This window comes from Cryptomeria japonica, chromosome 2 (assembly GCF_030272615.1).
Source record: "Cryptomeria japonica chromosome 2, Sugi_1.0, whole genome shotgun sequence".
Classification (NCBI taxonomy): domain Eukaryota; kingdom Viridiplantae; phylum Streptophyta; class Pinopsida; order Cupressales; family Cupressaceae; genus Cryptomeria; species Cryptomeria japonica.
The window spans coordinates 264725396-264748922 of NC_081406.1; the positions used below are offsets into that span (position 1 = coordinate 264725396).

The 23527-nt window shown below is 35.5% G+C and overlaps 1 protein-coding gene across 5 annotated transcripts in view; it reads right to left on the bottom strand.

The window, feature by feature from the left end:
- Positions 1–331: 331 nt before the first annotated feature.
- Positions 332–23527, bottom strand: part of LOC131056102 (putative GTP diphosphokinase RSH1, chloroplastic) — a 135037-nt gene continuing 111841 nt past the window's right edge. For 2 of the 5 annotated variants that reach the window (XM_057990442.2, XM_057990443.2), the window contains exons 13-25: positions 20547–20607; positions 20373–20438; positions 20230–20286; positions 20020–20121; positions 12270–12401; positions 11978–12112; positions 11794–11880; positions 11554–11652; positions 2701–2787; positions 2252–2624; positions 1426–1487; positions 1263–1331; positions 332–1140 (exon numbers count right to left, since the gene is read on the bottom strand). In XM_057990442.2, the coding sequence (XP_057846425.1) occupies positions 1033–1140; positions 1263–1331; positions 1426–1487; positions 2252–2624; positions 2701–2787; positions 11554–11652; positions 11794–11880; positions 11978–12112; positions 12270–12401; positions 20020–20121; positions 20230–20286; positions 20373–20438; positions 20547–20607 (1438 nt within the window). In that variant the 3' untranslated portion in view covers positions 332–1032. The remainder of the gene's footprint in view (positions 1141–1262; positions 1332–1425; positions 1488–2251; positions 2625–2700; positions 2788–11553; positions 11653–11793; positions 11881–11977; positions 12113–12269; positions 12402–20019; positions 20122–20229; positions 20287–20372; positions 20439–20546; positions 20608–23527) is intronic. The other 3 variants (XM_057990444.2, XM_057990445.2, XM_057990446.2) reach the window with 3 other exon arrangements.

Here is a 23527-nt window from a genome sequence, read left to right on the forward strand (position 1 = left end):
ATTCATAGATCAATACGGAAACATATGTGGTTGGAAATGGAAATGGATCCTTTCATAGTCCATGATACCGGGCAATCTGTTTTTGGATCTACAGATGACTTATTAGTAATATTGAACTACACCATACTCTTTGCAAGAGACACCTAACTGTGCTGTAAACGAAGCATACATACCTTACCCCCTACAGAATTTGAATCGAATGCAGAACAGCCACCCACTATATATTAGGCTAAAACCATAAAAATATTGGAATGCTGCCCTGATATTTTGACATTTTCTCAGTGTTTGTATATCCCATGATCTGTTGCTTTACTCAAAATCTGATACAAGATTCAATGTACCTTTTTAACAGCTAAAATGAGCTATTAACAATTTAATTCTACATTCATATACCTGTACATAATCTGTTGTCATGAATCGAATACAGTATAGCCACCAGCTAAATATTAGGCTAAAAGCCCTGATATTTTTGACATTTTGTCAATGTTCGTATATCTCATAATCTGTTGTTTTACTCAAAATTTGATACAAGATTCAATGTACCTTTTTAACAGCTAAAATGAGCTATTAACTCTACATTCATATACCTGACATCCAATCCATCCACCTGCATTTAAGTGTTGAGTAAACCAACCAAACACTTGGCAGAGAACAAATTTTCAATTACCGCCTCCAGGTGCACCCTTTCTATTAAAGTGTACCTGCTAATATAAGCTCAAAAGACCAAAAAGCTATATGGCATGATGACTTAATCTGATGGAGAAAAAAAAAAAAAAAAATCTTGAAATTCTAGATCTCCGACAAATCCTTACATGAATCACACAGCCCAAAACTAATTCTCACTCAGTTTCTCTGGCATAATACAAAGGCAGATTTTAGATACACAATTTGGTGGCCTAGAATATACCCACCAATGCTTCTTCTATAGTACAAAATAATGAAGAAATGGCTCTAATTCTATGAGAACCAGCATATCAATTTCTATTGTACAATACAAATTTCTGGATGGCTTTGGAGAGGGTTTCTCAGAGATCAACACTCAAAACTGCTTTTGATTAACAACCGAGGCATATGCCAAGTACAACCCACAGACCAACTGAGAACTCCCTGGATTGAATCAACACTTGAGCATGCCTTAACCTGAAAAATCCAACAGCTTGATTGAAGGCCACAAAGATATGGCTTAATAGAAATCGTGGTGTCAAGAAAACTATTTTAAAGACAAAAATATAAATGACAGCATTGAACTTTAAATATCTTACCATACTCTCCACATTTCCATCAATATGGAAAAGCATCACCCCTAACCCCCGAGTCTGGTCAGTTTCGGCCTACAAATTATTGCAAAATACATTCAACACCATATTTATCATGAACATCAATAAAAAGATGCCTGTATCTCAGTGAAGAAACCAATTCTCTTACCACGCATGCACATATCACAATCCCAGCTGCAGCAAGGACTGATGTGACTTCTGTGAGCATACCTAAAGGAAAAAAAATTAAAGGTTAAAACATGAAAAAAATGGAGCAGAACAGCACTGGCAACTCTTGTTTACAGATGTATTACCAGGCTTTCAATCCAAAATTTCAGATATTACTTATAAAAATAAACCTAATCAAGGAATGTAGGTTTTGGAAAAGCACAATTTAAAAGCAGTAAACCTGATCCCTGAGCATAGCTCTACTTGCGAGAAGCATATGACCAAGTTAATAGACTAATGCTGCTGGAGAAAAAATTCTGTCATGCAAGTATAAGAATGGGAAGAATAAAGCAAACTCGATTGCAAAGTCAGATCCAAAGAAATAGAATAGTTAATTTGACATAACGGAATTAACACAATTGAAAGTTTTAACAGTATTGATAACCAAGACAAGCGTATCAGCTACATTGTCTAAGAGAACTTAACCAACCACATTTGGTGTTTTATCTCTAATCAATTTTTATAAATAATTAAATTTCAGTATTTACTACTTTTAGTCCCATGATTTTATAACCTAATTTTTGTAACACACGATTATCTTCCTGTAAGGGAAGATTCAAGTGAGTTGATTTAAGGGATTCCAAGCAATGAAGATTTCATCAACAAAGAAGAATCACTATTAAACTTTTCATAAACTCCTTGAGAATACAAATTCAGGACAATCAGCCATTACACTCGAGGCAAAAAAAAAAACAAAAAAAAAAACCGAGTTATGTCAGAAAAAAGTCCAGTAATGCAAACCAGTAGGAGCTCTTTTGAGACCTCACCTTTTCGGTCAATACAACATACATTAAACCACTGTATTGGCCTCCTTTCCAGACCATGCCAATTTGCCACTTTACCAGCTTTCCATTTTTCCAATCGAACCAAAATTTCCTCATCCATTTGTGGGATATTTAGCTTGAAAATTGTTGCCTTTTTCCTTAGAAGCTCCGAATTGCCATTGAGCTTTAGTCCAACCTCTCTAACTAATTTATTACAGTTTCCATTCACTGTATGTAACATAGAGGATTGCATAATGGCTTTGATAATATCATCATCATCCTCTTGGTCAATATCTTCTATGTCAGCAGCCAAAAACTTGCCATCATCTGCTGTTTTTTCAGTTTGCTCTTTCAGTGCAGTTTGCTCTTTCAAAAACTGCCGAAAAAACCAACATCTCAGTTAAGATACAAACATAACCTAAGAAAACTCAGAAATTGAGGACTAAACTCACTTTCATTATCTTATGCCGGGCACTTCGAGTCTTTGCATACTGTAGCCACAGTTCATGCTCCTGGAAATTTGTGGTGCTTGAAAGACCCTGGAACCAACAAATAAATTTAGATAGCTCTAAGAAATGACAGCAGAAATTATTAAGAAGATAAAGATCAGTACTCAAAACTGGGGACCAATGTCTCATTCTTATTAGCTGATATCAATTTCTAGCAGAAGAGTCAGTTAAGTGTGTCATTTGCTAAATATGGGTCTCCTTTGTCACAAATGATTCACAACTGTTGGTATGTCCCAATTTATTGGGTATGCAACACTATGTTAATTTTTTTATGCTATAATTAATTGTATCAGAAATATTTGTTTAGTGTTTAAAGGCATCTTGAAGATAGCTTGCCAGCAAGCCTCCTGATTCATTTCATTAACATTGCAAATCTCATGTTATAACTTATAATATGTAATTTTAGTTTGCAGACACATTATTAATTTGTATCAATCTGTTATGAGCCTAAAGAAATTTTAAAAACTGAAATTGATAAAATCTTGGATAATAATTTTGCCTATTAATTTCAAATATTGATTTCTGACATAGGAGAGATGACAGGTGTAAGAAACAAACTTTTTACTAGGAACAACCAGTATAACTTGATGTCGATTACAACCAGTATATACAGAATAGCCAAAGTAACAGAAGAGACAGTCCTGATTTTGAAACAACCAATCTTTCATTAAACATGATATTGCATTATTTCATTCCAAATAATCATGTCCCTTTTATGATGTGTCTTACAATGCCTTTTAGGCAAGGAAACCTTTGACAAAGTTAGCCTTTGACAAAGTTAGCCTATGTTTGCTTCATCCTAAGGCAAAATCTACTTTATTCTACTGAAAAAGTAAAACTATCTGTAGCCCGCCTACCCATAGTCTTTATGGCTCTATATCTGATTTATGTTTTCCTGTTAATGATAATATGCCGAGCAGACTTAGGCGAATTCATCAGACATTGTGCAAATTTAGAGGTATTTCCATCTGTCTTTAAGACAGATTTGGAGCTGAACCTAGTAGGGGGTGAATTCTTGAGTTAAGGAATTCTGATTTAAGGTCATTTCCAGATTTTAAATGAAAGTGAAGCATCTTTTGGGGCATATTCATAACATTTTGAAGATTGATTGCTATTACAAATGCAAGGGTTTTGAATTTTATGTCTTGGTTATAACCTTTTTTGCATTCCACTTGCTTGGGATCTCATTATGATTCATCGTGCTTACTCTTTTCAGGCGATATATGCAAGACATGGAGCGAAGGGATGAAGACTTTAGCATTAGCTAATCTAGGACTCACAAGTTCAAGACCTAACAATACAAGGAAGCAAGAAGATGCATTAATATGAAGGAAAGGAGACCACGCTACTTTATAAGGACAACATTTACATATGCAAGAAGATGATTTAACAATGCACTCATCACAATTGTGCATGCGTACTATCAAAACCCGCTCTTGCAGCTTGTGCAAGCTAAAGCCTCAATCCCGCCTTGTGCATTTGACCCCCTAAATCCCGCCAACATGCGCTTCTGTGCATACACAGCTATCAAATGTGCTCTAGGGTCTTGTGCAGTAGGATGTCTAGTTTGCGCCCTCACCTGCAATGAATGGTATTTGTGCACAAGTTTGTGTATGCATACACATGAAATGCGCTTATGGGAGGCATCTAACAAGTTTAGTTGGCGTGAAATGGTAAGGACGATTCAATGTTATAGAGATTTTAATTCACGGCTTGTTTTGTTTTGTAGGAAGGAATCATGACAAGGGGAAGCTCATGGAATGATGAAGACGAATGAAGCAAGTGCAACATGAAGAAGGCTATACTTGGATTGCTCTACATGCATGAGGAAGATGAAAGAGGTCAATCACATAAAGGACTCAAGCATCGCAATTTCAAAGATATAACTACCACAAGAGGAAGACTTCATCAGCAAGTACAAGAAGGTTATACAAGGCTAGCATCAAGATTCAAGAGAGAGGCAAGTCAACATCATGAGTAGTTCATCAACAGTAAGGAAGGTTACCATCAAGGTCTTCACGATGATAGAGGAACGGTGCTTCATAATGTCAAGATATTCGAGGCATAGCAATTAAATGATGAAAAGGTTGCAAATATCTAGAAATTCCTTCGGAAATCCAAGATTCAATGCCAGTATCACATGGGGATACCCCTATAGAGGGATGATCAAACCTAAACAGCATGGAGAAGTTCATGTCAACAACAAGGAGAGTCGGGATCACATGTCATCAAACATATACTTCATCGAGCACATGTTCACATTTCAAGGCCAAGGACTATCAAGAGGCAAGATGTTCAAAGTAAAGTATATCACAAGGGCGAGATTCCCAAGTCAGAGGATTGAAATGCAAATGTGATCAAGGAGAGATAGTTTCGAAAGAGTTAAGCAAAGTTAGAAAATTAAGTTGATCACTAAGATGATACAATTTGGGAATATGCCCCATCTCCTATCAACATCACATTGAGCAGCTGGATAATGTTAGAGTATCAAGAGACATGTCTCAATCACAAACACTTTGTGATGATCTACAAGACAAACAAAGGTGGCATCCATTCATCATCAAGCCAATCAAGTTGTGACAAGTTAGCACATCCAAGTTCAATGTATCATACTCATTCAAGGATGAAGCAAGTGACACATGGCGATTCATCAAATATTGTTTCTCATACCTAACCTCATTTCCGATTAGTGCACATTCAAGAAAGGACGTGTCCTAAACTTCGAAATTTTATCATTGGTCAAATGGAGTTAGTTGAAACTAACCCTAATTAGGGTTTTGTCATGTAATCTCGACCGTTGATCTTGAATCAATCTAAGCCACTGAATTGTAAAGAGACCTTTATATAAGGCTCAGCTCTCTCATTTGTAAAGGTCTGTGTTGCATGGGTACCCAAACCCAACCCCCTAGAATGCGAACCGGAGACTAGTACGCGTCTCCCGCACTAGAGACCCGTCAGGAGACGTCTCTACGCATAGGGGACTCCACGTCAACGAACCCTCCCGTCTCCACCCTAAATAACACGAACAAAAGTCAAAAAAATTGACGCGATGCATGGGCAAAAGCGAAAACCACCGACGTGAGCTCCATTTTCAAACATTTGTATGACATTTTGATTTGACTCATTTCACATTTGTGTACTTAAACTTCAAAGTTAATGGTAATTCTCGTTTTGAAAGTTCAATGTCATTATATTTTCAGATTTTCTATAAATTATTAAATTATATTTAAAAAAAAATTGGCGTCTCCAAGTACCCCCGTCTCCTATTTTGAAAAAATAGTCATACCAGTACTTGTACCAGTCTCCTGCGTCTCCGAGTACCCCCGTACCCATGCAACCTTGGTAAAGGTTAATAATTCGTAGTGGATCAATAGAGGATAGTTAGTAGCAATAGAGTAGGAGGAAAGGAGATTGTTGTCAAGGCTTGTTGTAATAAACATACTATTTTCATTGAAGAGATGGTGGATCTTGTGTGCTATTTCAACTTGTTGCATGGTCTCTACTTCTCATAGTTTAGATGTGTTAGATGAATGGTGAAACCTAATGTTCATACCACTTGGAGTTTGTTGATTGCAAATTACAATGTGTGGTCAAATTACAATGTGTGGTCAGGCTGAACTTGATTAAAAGATTAACTTCAATTGCTATATGCTCATTGTTCGTAATGTTGGTGTGCATAGGTGATATGAAAATCATTCACTTATCCTTAGGAGATTGCACCATCTTTGTGTAGTTGTTTCCTCATGGTGAAGCAAATCTTGATTTGGTGTCACTGAGTCAACAATTATTTCTTTCATTGTTAGGAGTAGAATAGACTTTCTAAACCCTTCCCCTTTTATTTTCTGAGTTAGATTCCATGTTCCAGTTGTGTTCATAAGCGTAAGTCCCCATGTGTTTCCAGCAATATCACATCATACATCACTGATTCTATCCCGAGCATAAAGTCGATTGTTTGCGTTGTAAACCTTGGGGTTGTCTCATTTGATCATAATTATTAGCATATGAGGTTTCTTTGTTCTGCGATGTCCCCAGACAAGACTCTGTCAAGTATTGATGATATTGAGAAAGCTCTTTGTATTATCTTTATAAATGAAGTGGATGACTACATTAACAAAGAAATCTACATTAATCTAAATTGAGATTATATTAATGTGAAAGACATGTTTGAGAGCAGTGATTCTATTAATAAAGGATTAATATATTACAAAGTAATTACAGCAATTACATTATAGCAAAGACTATGTTGAAGACATATAAAATGTCAAGGAGTCAATGTTAAGATATGAGGAACAACGACTTGAGCAGAGAGAGCATCAATATATAAGACTATCAAAGAAACGACTCCTCAAAGTGAATATGATCAGCGATAAAGTTAGTGCTTTGTTTTTTAAAGATAAACAACAATTGACTTTTACCAAGGCCAACCACAAGTTTGCTTACAAAGATATCTAATTAACAAACCAGTTATATTGTGCAGCAAGTTATATAAACAAGCTATTTGTTTGAATGTCTTATGGTAGCGATCAAAAAGAAAAGTCATGTCTAATTAAAGACTTCTAAGTCAGCGATGTGTTAGAGCAACGATTAATGAAATAAATAAAAAGGCATTTAACAAAAGACATGTCTATACAAAAAGACATCTCATTTCATAGGAGGAAATGAGATATAAGACTAGCATGAAGCATTGAATAAAAGGGTATGGAGTGTGTGCTGTGAATTTAGGAAAAGGAAATATCATTCAATGTCTAGCAGGTATTCAGAGCAGATCTAGAAATAAGAAATAAAGAATGAAATAAAATGAAATGAGGTGTATGAAAATAAAAAGTAAAGATGAGTATGTGTACACATACATAAGATATATGCCAGGGTATCTACGGGTTTATGCATGCAGATTTAATAAGAAGATTATCTTATGCAGATATGTATGAAGAAGTAGTAAGATGCAGATTTGAATATGATGTGTATCGGGTACGATTTCAAAGACAACCAAACGTATGTACCAAGTATTATTGATAAGGAGATAGATTGCAGACTTAGGAAGGAGGAGTATGGTAACATTATTTCAAATTTAAAGAGGAGTAAGATTCAAAAGAGAGCATGAGAAGACAAATAGCAGATTAGATGAGAAGAATATAAGGAGTTTGAGATAATAATAAATATTCATGACAGATTTATGATCAGGCTATATCAGATATAAGGAGTTGTAACAGATTTATAGTGAAGAGTTTTATGGCAGAATTGTAAGGAGATAGTAATCAGCTTTATGGGAGATTTACTATGTGGGACGAGTTTCCGGGACGGCAAATTTTTTTGCCAATTTTGGGGACGGCAAGGGGATGGCTACATAAAATATAGGGAAAATTTAAAATGTTTAGGGAGATTTTAAATGTTCATATGAAAAATAGATAAAGCATGTATATATACATTATATTCATATGAAAACATGGATAAAGCGGTATATGTACATTATAGAACCTTAGCATACCACATTTGTGTTCAAAATTCGTTGTCAATACTCAATATGTATTCATAATTCAGAATTCATTGTCGATACTCAATATGCATTCATAATTGAAAATACATTGTCAATATGCCAGCACTTGTTTGCATGTAGTTCATTGTTTCTTTCTGGTTGGAGGATATTTTGATAGTCTTCCATTTCTATTATGACCTAAAACCGCTTCTTTATGCACTACAAAGTTTTGGCTGTCTGTGAAATTCTATACCAAGATGTTATTCATATCTCTGAGTGTTTTTGGCTATGATTCAGACCTGTTTACCTTTCATATTTGTGAAAAGTCCAATATTGCAGACCTGCAACCACTTTTTTACGCACTACCGAGTTCTAAGTGTTTGTGAAATTTATTACTAGGCTGCTGCTCATTATTTCTAAGTGCTTTTGGAAGTGATCCAGACATGTTTACCCATCATATTAGTGAAAATCCAGTTTTACAGACCTATAATAAAATTAAAAAAATGATTTTGTTGAGCATTTTAGTCTTTTTTTTTTTTAAATGTGCTGGGAAAAGGGGGATGGCTGGCCGTCCCCGGGACGTTTAGGGAACGGGGGGGGACAAGGGGGCGTCCCCTTTGAGAATCACTGTCGTCCCCAAGTTTCCGGGACATTTCCCACAGATTTTGCAATTTGGGGGACAGCAGGGGGATGTCCCCTGGCCGTCCCCAAGTCCCTGAAACGTCCCCGGTACGGGGACGAGGGATTTTAGCTCAGGCAAGCGTCCCCGGGTTACGTAGGAGATTTATGATCAGCATAAATCCATTGTCAAATGAGAGAAAACTATCAAGATAAGTTCTATCACCGAATTGTTCTTACAATTTTAAGTTAAATATTATAATGAAATGTCTTCAGATTTGATAAAATTATATCCATATATAATATTACAATTCTCACCTCAAGTTGGAATTGTTGTCTCGGGACTGAATTATGGTAAATCCCAAAAAGGGGACACTACATGTTCAAGAGAGGATAGAATACTTAGTATTTTATTCTGTGTTCAAGGTGTCCTAAAAAACACATCAATAGGTCCATCCAAGACAAACCCAAGCAAACCCACACCATATTTGGTGGGTTTTCATATCCATGTTAATGTGATAGCATCGGTCAGAATCTTTGTGAGCCGACATAGACTATTAAATTATCTAATTGGCTTTTCGGCCTTAGACAATTTAATTGTATCGATTTGCTTCTATTTGTTAAATATTCCAATCATGTGTAATCTGCCACCCTTGGGTTATAAGACACATTTAATTATGTTTGTACTAAACCGATTAAGATGTGAATCGGTTCTAATATGAGGCGTGTTGATTAGAACCCGAATTGTGGAGAAGTCGTGATGGTTGAAGGTATCTATGTTTGGGTATATATATGTGTTGCATTTGTCTCTCAAAGGATTGATTCGATATACACATCCAGATCAATTCATTCATCGAATAATTAAACACAATAAGCAAATTGAATGCTCATAGCAGAGCGTAGAAGACAAGTAGGTTGTCACGTAGTTGTGCTCAGGGGACACAATAACAGTATATTGTCTATGGTTGGGAGGGCAACGCTGTGTCATTGCCTGTGGTTAATCGAGCACACCGCAACTCAACAGTCCACAGAACGAATTCACAATTTTTTAACAAACTTTTTATTATATTTGACTTCTAATTTGACCAAAAATCCAAAAACACCCCCAAATCCTAAAATGTGGATTCCAATGCATTTGAAGGACAAAGAAAAAGTCATTTCTCTTATTGTGAGTGACTGCAAAAATTAAAATGATGTTCCCCTAGACCCCCGTGATTGCCCTAGACCCCCATTGAGTAGACTCCAAGTTTGCAAACTATGCTTCCAAGTTTGCCTACAATTCCTCATCGACAATATCATATCAAATTCAACAATCTTCCATGATGTTACTTGATGCTTACTTGTTTTCCTTGCTATTTGAAAGATACCTCTATAGCTTGCCTATTACTTGTTGTTTGGAAGATAACTTTATGGGCATGATATAGTTAGTGTACAATGCCTATTATTAGGTTTCAATAATATGGTTTATCCAACTATATATTTGCTAGTGCTAGTGCTAGTGCTAGTGCTAGTGTCAGCGCCAATGGCACTTTTTGTGGTTCTAGTTTACCAATGCCTAGATCATCTAATATGGATGGTGATGAATATATTTGAAGACCCATACGATGATGCTTGATCAGTGATGGCTGATTATTGATACTTGACATTGTTATTTTTAAATAATAATATATATCATGACATTCAAGTTTGACTAGTTGACATTGTAATATTTTTTATTTTATGGTGATTTTGTTTATTATACAACAAATGATACTATGTGTGGTATTTTGAGCTTAAATACTGCTGTGAATATGTATATATTCTGATGTTTATTTGTTTTTGTATGAACAAACCCAACCCCCCAAAAAAAATTGGCTGAACCCTTGAACCTAAACCCAAACCAGTACCAAGACCAGTAACTTATATTTGAGTCTTTAAATTTTGCATCTCTAAGATCCAACGCATTGTTGCTAACCACAAGCTACAGCAATGCCTAATAGTGATTCAACTTTAAAATCTTCTTATTCAGTTGGTTTCTGCTGCTCTTGGCAGAACATTTTTTAGTTTTTACTAATAACGAATTTTTTCGGAGAATTAAATTTTACAGAGTACACTGAGTACAATCTCAATATTACGATTAAATTTTATTCTTCAACTAGGTAGTAGATAGCAAGTAGACCTAATTTCCAACATAGGATTCTCTTCCAAATAAGATTTCTGTTGACAGACTCAGAAAGCATCAGCTGCTTGAGTGTGAATCTAAACAATTACAACTGTAGCCAGAACAAGACAAATAATATCAATTGAAACTGTAACGATAGATGGAATCCTACACTTTGCTATTTCAAGTGCAAGTAATCAAATGAATGGCAAAGGTTATTCATTTTCTTTCTATACTTGCTCACTTATGGTTTTTTAAATGAAGTACTGTTCTATTCCCTCAATTTTCTCTGTACTGTCTGGCTGCCATTGCTTTTCCAATGTTTTGAAAGTAAATTACATTCTCACCTAGATCCCATCGGAAATCACTCACTGAACCTATTTCCATTCCTTTCATCAACCATCATTTTCCATAGACCTTCATCACATAAATCTGGTCCTATTATTTAACTATATTAATAAGAGTAACAAAAAAAAGATTTTCAAATGTACTTTTGAACTCATTCTGCTCAGTTTAACAACATAAAGACCATAAGAGTAAAGTTTTCTAGAGCTTTTGGAATTGCCTCAACTAGTTCATCAACATTACTAACATTATCAGTGATTATCTCCACCACTTCAGCATTTGCAAGTGTATGAAATGGGGACACAGCATTTCCATTGACCTGCACATAATGCAACCCCAGTTAAGGAACAGTTCTTTAAACATTCCAAGAAAATGATATATCACAACTTAACTAACCAATTTCAAAGGAAAAAGAGGAATATAGTTGATCAAAATAACCAATATGTACTTGAAAACCTACTTTTGCAGATATCATTTTATTGCCGACCTCTGAATGAATTTGATAAGCATAATCAATAACAGTTGCACCCTTCGGAAGATTTTTTATCTGCAACATAAGCAGCAATTTTATCATACAAATCCATGAAGCGTGTGAATGTGTAGATTAGAACATTCTAAATTCTAGAGATCTCTAGCATACAAACCTCTCCTTTTGGGGTGAAGACAAAAACACGACTACCTAGGAGATCAACTGTAACTGTATCAACAAATTCCCTAGGGCTCATGTTGCCAACAAATTCCTCTTGCCATTCTCTAATGGCATTAAGCCAACTTACCTGCTAAAATAAACAAGCCTCCAACTATTAGAACCAAACCAATTTCACACATGTCAATAGTCATAATTTCTCTAGGTTTACTGATATAATGTAAAGGTAATAAGAAAACATGAAAAACTCCTACACTACCAGCACAAATTTGGCACAATTGATTGAATACCCTGCGAGCAATGTCATCGTTGTTCAGGGAGATTGATCGCACACTTCCATTTGAACCAGAAGTGATCCGTTTCCCACTGTAATGTACAGCAATGCCCTTCTCTGCTATCCGATCCATTTCTTCTGTCCTTATCTATTGAGCAAGTTAGAAAAAGCAGTGAATGGATTTGAAAAGAAAGAAAGCTATCCATCAAGATGATAAAAGATTTCTTAATCTTAGATAAATTCTCCTCTTAGGTACCCAACCATATTCAATTGCCCAATTATTCATTTTTTTTTTAATTTCTATTGGAAAGAAAACTCACGAGCTGTTATCATAAGGGTATTACAAATATACAAGTGTGGCAAATACAATAACATGATGACAGATGTTCAAACTATCATAGATCATCTGTGGATACCACTGAGGATAATCTTGAGGTTCAAGGAGTTTATAGCTTTCATCAGAATTCATATCCATCTTTTGAAGGCAAAATCCAGTGTTCAGTAATCTATTAAAACAAATGCAATTGGAAGGCACTTAAACGCACCAAGATTTACCTTAGAGAAACTCAATGTAGGAAGAATTTCTGCACAACGACATGCTATATTCTCCAATGGCACTATAGGGATACTCTCTTGGAGCATAGAAGCTATTTGAAACTCCTCTCAAATAGAGAGTGCTACAACCTCGTTGCCTTTGTACATAGATCGTGATTTGATCTTCCTTTTAAGAAAGGATATCATCCTTGATTCACTAAAGGAAACATAAAGATGTAGAAGTCTGGAAAGAGATTGATTCACACACAGCATGGGACATTGTACAACTTCAATGAATTACATGCTCTTGAACTCCTCTCTAATCTCCCTTTTTCTCCCTTGCAATACCTCTTCTCTTCTAACTCAAAGAACTAAAAAGAATTCTTAAATAGATGTTTTTGGGCACCTTTCTTGAGGTCAGTAGGCTTTCACCTTCCAAACAATTGAATTTCGGCCTGCATGCTACTGCATAACCTATCAGTAACCTAAAGGGTATGCTCATAAAGTCTTGTCTCAAAACTCAGTTTTTTCACAGGTTTTCCTCTTTTGTGATGAATGTGTAACAAATAAATTTTTTCATCTTCGATTGGAATAAGTTCTTGATCCGTACTGGACCTCTCCATTTCAATTTTGTGGGTAAGTAATCATATCTTGATAATTTTGTCATTTTGTGGTGAAGCTTTCATGGCTATTTCTTTCCTATGTTTGTCAATTCTGCCATAATGCTGACTTCATTTCAATTCCAATGTTTCATCCATATGTGGGAAATAGTCTCCAGGTCTCTTCATTCCTATTGTTGTTAACTAGGTGCACATCATGTAGCATTGGTGTTTTGATATTTCAATATTAGTTGTTCAGTGTATGTCTTATGGCTGAAATACAAATAATTATTGAAGTCATCTGATCAATTTCTGATTAACAAACAATAACTCCTTATAAACTAGCGAGCCAGCAGCTACTGGTCATCCTGGTCCTGACCCTCTTGATCTGTTCAATCTTTGCACTTGATGTTGGATCTCCATTATCCCATTTAAATGTGTTTTACTCCATGTTAATGATGTTTTATAGAAGACCACTGAGATTAAAGTTGTGAGGCCCATTGCTATACAGTGACCCGTGAATCAAGGTAAATCCAAACAGTACAATGGTTGTTTTTAGATTGCATAGCTTCTCTTGCCCTACTGAAGTTGGGTCAAACACATTTTAATCCTGATCAAGGCCCCACAGATAGTCTTCTTGTATTGATTGAGTGTATGAATGTCTCGGTCATGCTCTTGATTTCAATCCCTTGTCACCATCTTGGTTTTTTATGACTTGGACATGCTAACAAAACATTGACTACTAAGCTCAATAAATGGTGTGAATCTCAAGGGTGTCTGAGTCCCTTGGCATTTCCATGATCAAATAAGAGACTTTAAACATGAATAACAGAGGATTGGCCCAGATCAAAAGGAATTTAGAAAAATAGATTCTGAGGTTGCAGAATTAAATGAAACAGGGAGCTTCATTGAGATACGACAATAGACAAGGGTGAGTTTGCTTAACTATGGCTTGGGAAGGAGAAGGAATAGAATTTTGCTAGAGATAGGAATGAGCAAAGGCAAAATTCGTTGCAACACTACCTTTTGTTGAAATTATAGCTAAGTTCTGATTACATGTAATTATAGCTTGCTATGAATATTGGGCAAGACCTATATAATGTAACTTGTGGATAGGACAAGACCTATTGAATGTAACTTGTAATTAAACAAGACCTATATGTAACTTGCAATTGTATTGGACAAGACCTATATGAATGTAACTTGTAATCTATAGGTTTGATCCTATTCTTGGCGCCAAAACAATAAAGCCGACCTAGGTAAATTGGGAGGCTATGTCACATATATATACAAAGCATCATTCATGCTTATTATACATTCATTTCCACACAGTGATCTCCTTCAACAACAATCAGAGAATACATTCATTCAGCAGTAATCAGCGAATCCATGCAGTCATCAGCGAATACATTCTTATCAGCAGCAAATCATCTTCTATGCTCAGCGAACTGCTTTCTGGAAACAGCGAACTCCACCTTGAGGACAGCGAACCTTATTCAGAGGACAGCAAACTAGATACAAAGGGCAGTGAACCTTCTTGAGGCAGTGAATTGATCTGCAAATGGTGTCTTGAATCAGCATTCAAGTGTACTACAGATAAGTCATTTCATTACTGTGTATGCCCTAGTTTGAGTATTCCATACTACTGTTCATATTCTGCAGTTCTGATTGCTTCAAGTGTTGAAGCAGATTTGTAAAGACTCGTACTGATTTGTCATAATAAGATTTGAGATTATAGCTGGGTTTTTCACCTCCACGTGGGAGGTTTTCCCAGGGTATTCTGGTGCTCTTTATGTGCATTGATTTTTTGGTTTTCTGATTTTGCTATCTATATATTACAATCTGATCCTAAAACTAACATGGTATCAGAGCAGGTTCCTTCTATAAAGCTTAACAGCTTGAAGGTAGATCTTGTATTACTTCTTTTGCAGGACTAGGGCTAGCATGAATCAGCAATTAATCTGGACAATATACCTGCTTGTCAAATTGAGGGCATCGATGGGGACATAACAAGAATATGAAGGGTTCAATCTTTGTATATAGTTGTTCTTACTCCTCTACCCTCATTTGCTTACCTCTGTTAAGAAAGGTTTGGAGACTCGTATCTGCTTGCCTTGTCGTTATTGGTATTAGTTCCTTCCTACAGTTTGGGATCTTAACTAGTGCACAGGGTTCTCTTGCTTGTTAACTATTTCATCAGAGTGCCTTCATATGTTGGTTTGTGCACTTGTTTCCTTCTAGCTTCAGATCTTAAGTATTTCTTTTATTCCATAAGGGTGGTATAATTGTCATCCTAAGGTTTGTAACTATCGCCCTAGTTCGAACTTTGTTCTTGCTTTAAGAATTTGTTCTAATCCTTAGTTCGGATTGTTGAAGTTGGTATTCGGATTGTCTTACTCTCTATTTTTTCGTATGTTTATCTCTCATCCTTCCTGATGTGATTTGCTATGAATATGCAATGATCCAATTTGATGCATTGATCTGAATATATCATCCTTGACACTTAATATTATCATTGCAGATATAAAACTAGGAGTATCCTGATGGATATACCAACAAGCATAAATAGGAAGATTGAAAGATGAATGAAATTTATAGGAGATTTAGAAATATGGAACATTAGTTGAAAACATATAATGAATAGTGTCCTTTAATCATTGGTGTGATAGGCATGTAAAGGTAAGATGCCTTAGTCATCCTATTCAGTAGTTATGACTAATGATGGCCTTACTATCTTCATATTATGATCTCATCCTTTATGATACTTGCTGCATAGTTCTGATGCACCGTATTATATCTAAGTCTTGAAATGCTCAATAGTCTTGCTGCTCTGGAATTATATACTCTTATGATGTGTCTCTTGATTTGCATCAAATCTTTTAACATCGTATGGACTGTATTTTCTGTTCTATGAGTGTTTTATGTTTGGATAAGGTTGTCATGTAGGGTTGTGACTGTGCAACTCTTGGTTCTCATCAGCTCTTCGTAAAGCTCTCATGATCTTTGTTATACTTAACATTGCTCTGCTCCTCTTGTGTAGAGGATTGCCTTTAGCTCTAATGCATTTTCTGTCATGGCTTTCACTATCCTCACATAATATTCATTGTGATATTATCTCTTCAATTTGAGCATACTGCCTATTACATTTTCTGAAGTAAGTATTCTCTTGATGATGAAACCTAAGATGAATGAGGTATCTAACTTCTTGAAGTTGGTTTTTGATCATACGCTTGTGCTCAACTACAATGTGTATCCTTTTGAGTGGTTGATACTCATATCTGATTTTACGCATTGGCTGGAAAGACAATTTGACTTATATACCTTGCTTATGGATTTTGTAAAATGTTTTCTGAAGTCATACACTTGCCTTAGTTTTCTGATATGATCAGGCACAGCTAACTCTCTGTTATTCAACTATGGAAAACAATTTTACATTTAAAGAATGTTGTGTAGCTTTACACTATGATTGAAGTTGATCATAGACTGGCAATATCCTTTTGAGCAATCTTGGCATATGTTGTCAATGGTGGAAGTCTAGTCAATAAAGAGATAAGTTATTTTACATGTTAATTCATTCTATTGGGATATTTAATCATGTTGATGCTTCTCTTCAAGAGATTCTTGAATTACCATGCCTTCAAGCTTAAGAGGGAGCTTGGTTTCTTCACTTGAAGGTATGCCATGATCATAATGATTGTGCTATGGGTCCATTTCGTAAAAGTGAAGTAAGGAAAAGATTGGCATTTCTCATCTTTGATTTATGGCTGCCTTCCTTGATTGATTCTTATATTATGCAATCTTCATGAGACTTGATTACCACAATTTTATATTAAGAATCAAGAGGGAGTTCCATATGGAATTTTTTGAGAAAATATGAAGCTAGATGTGTAGCTCATAGTTATAAGGAAACATTTGATCTTGCTGCTAGATATACTAATATTAGAACCATTATAGCTAATGCTGCAGGCTGGAAGTTGGATATAAAGACTGTTTTCTTAATGTTGTCTATATTGAATAACTAGAAGGTTATGAGAATCAAGATAGATAATCTCATGTGTGCAGATTAAAGAAAAGCTCTTTATGGCCTCAAGCAAGTTTCTTGAGCTTGGTATGAAAAGATTGACAAGTATTTGATTAGTTTAGGATCTTGCAAGAATGATGTTGATTCTAACCTTTACTTTAAAAGTATTTTTTTGGTGAAATACTAATTCTGGATAATTTATTTCTAGCTCGTGAAAATAGTCTCATCTCTACATGAAGAAAGAATTAGCTTTAGAGTTTGAAATGAAGGACTTAGGCTTAATGCATTACTTTCCAGGGTTATAAGTATGGAAAGATCTTATGAAATTATTCTAAGTCAAGGAAGTATACTAAATAGATTTAGAATGATGGATTGCGAACCTATGTCTACTCCTATGGAAACTAACTTGAAGAAATTGAGTTCATTTTTGCAGATCCATCAGAGTACAGACAGTTGATTGGATCCTTGATGCATTTGTTATCAGCCAGTTTATGAACAAACCAAAGCATGCTCATCTTGTTGCAACCAAGGATATCCTGAGATATTTGCAAGAAACAGTTGGCTACGGGCTGAAGTATCCAATCAACACTGTCATTTCCTTGGAAAACTACTTTGATTCTGATTGGGAAGAATGTATTACTAACAGGAAGGACACTTTAGGAATCTCTTTCAGGTTGGGTTCAGTCGTGATCTCTTGTGCCAGCAGGTATCAGTCCTCAATTGCATTGAGTACAACGGAAGCAGCGGAAGCGGAAGCTGAGTACATTGCATCAAGTGTGAAGCAATGTGGCTTCACAAAGCTTCTTGCTAAGTTGTTTGGCAACCTTGGGAACCCACAGTCATTAATTGTGACAATTAGAATTGTATTAAGATGTTTGTTAATCCTGTGTTTTATGACAAGTCAAAACATGTGGAATCTCATTATCACTACATTTGTGATATGATACAGAAAAGTGCAATTCAGCTGAAATATGTCAGCACTATTGTAGTTGTTCTCACCAAGCCTCTTGCTCGAGAGAAGTTTGTGTACTTCAGAGAGAGACTTGGAGTTGTGGAGAACACAACTTTGGCTGAGAGGGAGCCTTTGTCCTAGTGATGCATTAAGTTGCATCTTCCACCCTCTGTGTGCAATGCAAGGTGGAGTCACCCTCTGCGGGCAAGGCAAGGTGACATTGGATCCTTCTCTAGGAGAAGATTGAGGTGAAAGACCTCCTCCACCCTCTGCGGAAAGCAAGGTGGCGGGTTATTCTTCTCAGTAGAGAAGTTTTGAGGTGTAAGACCTCTTCTCACCCTCTGCGGGCAATGCAAGGTGGATCCATCCTCTGTGGGCAATGCAAGGTGGATATCATGAAAGAAGTTCATGATGTGTATTTATATATTTGTGTGTATTCATTTCTTGTAGGTGTACATAATAAAGTTTTGAATCCATCCTTTGTGGGCAATGCAAGATGGATATCATGGAAAGGTCCATGATGATTTGTTATTTGGCTAGAATCCTCCCTAGCTAAGAGGGAGTGTTGAAATTATAGCTAAGTTCGGATTACATGTAATTATAGCTTGCTATGAATATTGGGCAAGACCTATATAATGTAACTTGTGGATAGGGCAAGACCTATATAATGTTACTTGTGGATAGGACAAGACCTATTGAATGTAACTTGTAATTAAGCTAGACCTATATGTAACTTGTAATTGTATTGGAGAAGACCTATATGAATGTAACTTGTAATCTATAGGTTTGATCCTATTCTTTGAAACGGATGGCTTTCAAAGATTTGAAACGGATTACTTCACAAAATTCTGCATATAGATATTGCAGGAAAGGAAGGTATAGCTTATGTTCAGCAAGAGTGACAACTTTTGGTTATTGTAGGAAAGTATGGAAGAACTGAAGCGGTTCATGACTGATTTCCTTCCAATTTTGAGAAAGTGACAAATGGATTTTTTTTATGAACCATCCTACCCAAAAATAAATATTAAGGGAGGATGTACAAATAGTCAGTTATGTTTTTTTTGTGTAATGTAGATATACAGGGTAAGGAACAAGGCAAGATTGTGAAAATGCAAGCTTTAGCTTTTTCACTTTTGGGAGCTTCTCTTGATTATAGATTGTGCTTCCAAAATAGCGATGTTCTACCCTTGCAGAAGCGAAGTGCACTGTTTTAGCATTTATGCAAATTAGACATCCATAAAGCTATACACTTGTGTATGCAATGTAATGGAATAATCAAGAGGGAAGTTTGTGGTACTACACCCAGTCAATTACGCTTTTTTAATTTGTGCATCTTTAAATGTGCTAATTGATTTTATGTTAAATTAATAATAAATACTTTGGGTGCAGCAGTTCATTATATCCAACATGCCCTATAACAAGCCTCGATCTGTGAGGTATCACACCCAACCAAACTGAAGAAAAGTATATGTTTCACATAGCAATTACATAATACGACATTTTACCAATATTCTCCATTAAATTATGCAGTTTGAGCATTAGTGTTCTCATGGATAGTAGCAATTGAAAAGCCATGCTTTATCTCAAAACCAAATTAGCAGACAATTAGAAAGAACAGAAAAAGCCTTGTGAAAAAGCATGAATAATAATTGTGCATTACCTGTACTTCAACTCGAAAGGTGCTCTCTTTTAAAAATGGGATAACTTTTGTTTGAAGGCTTTGATAACCATTAGGCTTAGGGGTTGCAATGTAATCTTTCATCTGTTAAACACAGAATCCCAATATAAGCAGGTTTCTAACAATATATTAATGATAAACAGAACATGGTAGTATATCAATCATCAAAGCATAAATTCAAGAACTACTTACAGCTCGTGGAATGGGTGTCCATATCCCATGTACAAGGCCAAGTACATGATAACATATCTGTACAAACAAGTTGACTAAGATGAGAAACAATTTAAAACTCTGTACAGAGTCTGATATTAGTAGTGAATCAAAGTAAACAACACCTGATGTGCACTGCATAATACTGATGCACCCTTGTCACTTCGTTTTGGTTTCAAAATTATTCGGAGCTGCATATAAACAGATATAGAAAAGACAGCACATTAAAATAACATAATGATAGCCAACTTCCAGTACTGCAAAAATGGTAACCATTATATTTGAAAACCCACACAGACCTGAGCTATTTCATTTACTTCATTAATCGAACCTTTTGTTTCCAAAATCCTTTTGTATATGCTGCACCAACAAAGAAATGAAGAGGTTTAGCACATAAATCTCAAACTTGGTCTAAAGGCTGATGAACAAAATAGAATGCTAGCTCAATAGAGTAATTCAAAATTGAAAGGAAACCAATGCTGGAGGAAGATCATCAGTGTTTGATACAAGGTCGGGGAGAGATAAACCCCAGCTTTTATCATTGTTAAAAGAAAAAAGAACTTGCTGTAGTAGGCTATAGATAAAGTTAATGTCAAGTAAAACACAAGATCTTGGATAATGCCAGACATTTTAGCCTCAGATTCCTATTTAGCTCTTGTTTCATTTCCTCCATGCACTATGAACAGATGTTGTTCAATATCCAATGTTTGGAAACCCCAAAGAAGAGATAGTAATTTTAAACATGGTTTTACAAGGTTCAAGAAATCCCATTAAATAAATACTTTAAAGAGGTTAGTCAAATCCCATTCCTAATCTGCAAACTTATTGTCAAAACAAGTGACCTATCTGTCAAATTAAAGGGCTAGAGTAAAACCATAGTTCAAAACTTAGACTTGGGACTCAGCAAAAACTCAACAAAGTTTACAAATGGTAAACGGCCACACAAAATTTGTAAAATAATCTTAAAATCCAAGCATAATACTGAATCCAGAGGACTCATAAGTTGTTTTCCTCCATTTATAGATCAATAAATGAGTTCAATACACACTATCAACTGCAAAAAACGGATAGTTTCTCAAATATGTTGAAAAGGTTAAAGCTCAAAAGGAAGAATATGAAAAATGACAAATTTGTATGTTTTTATGCAGAGACTGATTTATTTTTCCACAAAGTGAGTTTTTGGCATGGACTAATGAGTAATACGCAATTTTTGGGGCATTTATCTAGGTGAGTTACTTGCCAGACCAGTTTCTCTCTGGAGTTGGCTAGTAGAGACTCGAATTTTTAAACTATGGTATCATATCCCCTTAAGGTATCAATTTTAATTTGTCGTAGATAGGTACCCAAGGTGCAAGATGATGCATGTTCTACAATTCAATTGGGGAGTGATTCTGTAATATACCCAAAGGAGTATTTCTGTTTCATGACATTTACCCAATTTTAATCCATCCCTAAGGAATATTTTATTACTTCTTTATTATTTTCCAATTTTATGCCCTCCCTTTTGGCACTTTATGATCACACAAATTGAAATATTTCATGTTTATAGTACAGTGCAAATAAACAGCAATATGGACGAGATTTGTAGACTAGCTAAAGTCTGAAAATGAAGAATATTGATGCAATAAATCGATTACTTTGATTGATAGGCAAATTGATCTATGGAACAGTAACACAAGGTTGTTATGAAGCATACAATATGGACTTACCTTTATCCCAGCAATCCTGCAATCTCAATAATAAAAGATCTTATAATCCTTGACACCTGGACCAATAATGAAGTCAACACAATGATCAATGTCCAGGCTGTAACAGTGATTTTAGAGGGCCGTGCACCATAATCTAGATTCAGATTGCTGTAATGACAGCAGTATGAGAATTGCATATATCATATGAATACACCATATCTAATGTATGCCCCAAGTTCCAATGCTACCCTAAAAATAATGATGTATTTATATATGTGGAACCTAGTGACTGGCTGTATGATTTTTTTTTTCACCACTGTACCTATGATGTAATGTACCACAACCAACAACAACCAACAATCATAAGAAAACCATTATCATACTCTAATGGCACTGATTTATATGGCAGATGGTAACCATCTGTTAGCACACTCCTTATTTGTGTAGATCACAGCTACAAACTTAATATATTTATGTCCAAAATGAAAGCAGAATTACTACAGTAGTCACAGCCCCCCTTCAGCAAAGTGTAATATTAGTATCAAACTGAAATTTCAACGGTTTAATAATGGTGATTCTTTTATGAAATCACTCCAAGGAATTATGGGTTTTTGTTCTCCTATTCCAGACCTATAGGGTTGTTGTCCTCCAGTTAATTGAACCAAAGTCCAATGCTTTTACAAGGAGTAGAAATTAAACTAGAAATGGTTGATCAAAATGCCTCCTCCTCCTTGCTTGTCCTTTCTTAAATAGAGTTTTCCTCCAAAAGATATAACTCTTCAAATTTCCTTCATGACTCTATAATAATATCTGGAAGGAATTATTTTAAAATAAAATTTAATTATAAGAGACCTTATTTATATTTTTATTTTAATTGGGGCTCTCTTTAATACAAGTTTAATCCTATTTCCTTCGCATAAAAATCTCAAAACCCATGGATAATGCATGATGGGCATTTTGGATTTCAACTTGGGTCAATTTCTAAAAAGGGATATTATAGTTCCAATGCCAACTTCAAGTCTATTGTCAATGGTCTTTATCAATGTCATGTCTCAATGCACGTATAAGGGTGTAAGTGACATTGTCTTCTGGTGTGTTTTTAACTTTCGTTTTTAGTTGAGGCCATCTTTAGAAGAACTTCTTTAATATATACACTTTCTACCATACATTAATAAAGCTTTAGTCAACATTCTTAGACATGTATGCATGAAAACCACAAGCTTTACATAGATATCACAGGCTATAAGTGTTTTATAAATGAAAACATATTGTCAAATTAATATTTAACAAACACATCTATTAAAAGTATGGTCTGCTCTATGGGAATGGATGTTATTGAAAATAATCAAGGATGGAGAAAAAACTGTAAATTATGTAGAACTTCCTAAAGTGGCACTAGAGCTGCATACCCAAAAGTTTATCTTGGCAAGTGATAGATGCCAAGATCTAACCCCAATATCAGAGGGTTTAGTTGGCTTTCACCAATAGCACACAAGCAGTAAATGATAGGAGCTACCCACAATATGATGGGGTTTAGCCAGCTTTCACCAATAACATGCCTGTGATAGATGGTAGGAACTACCCATACCTCG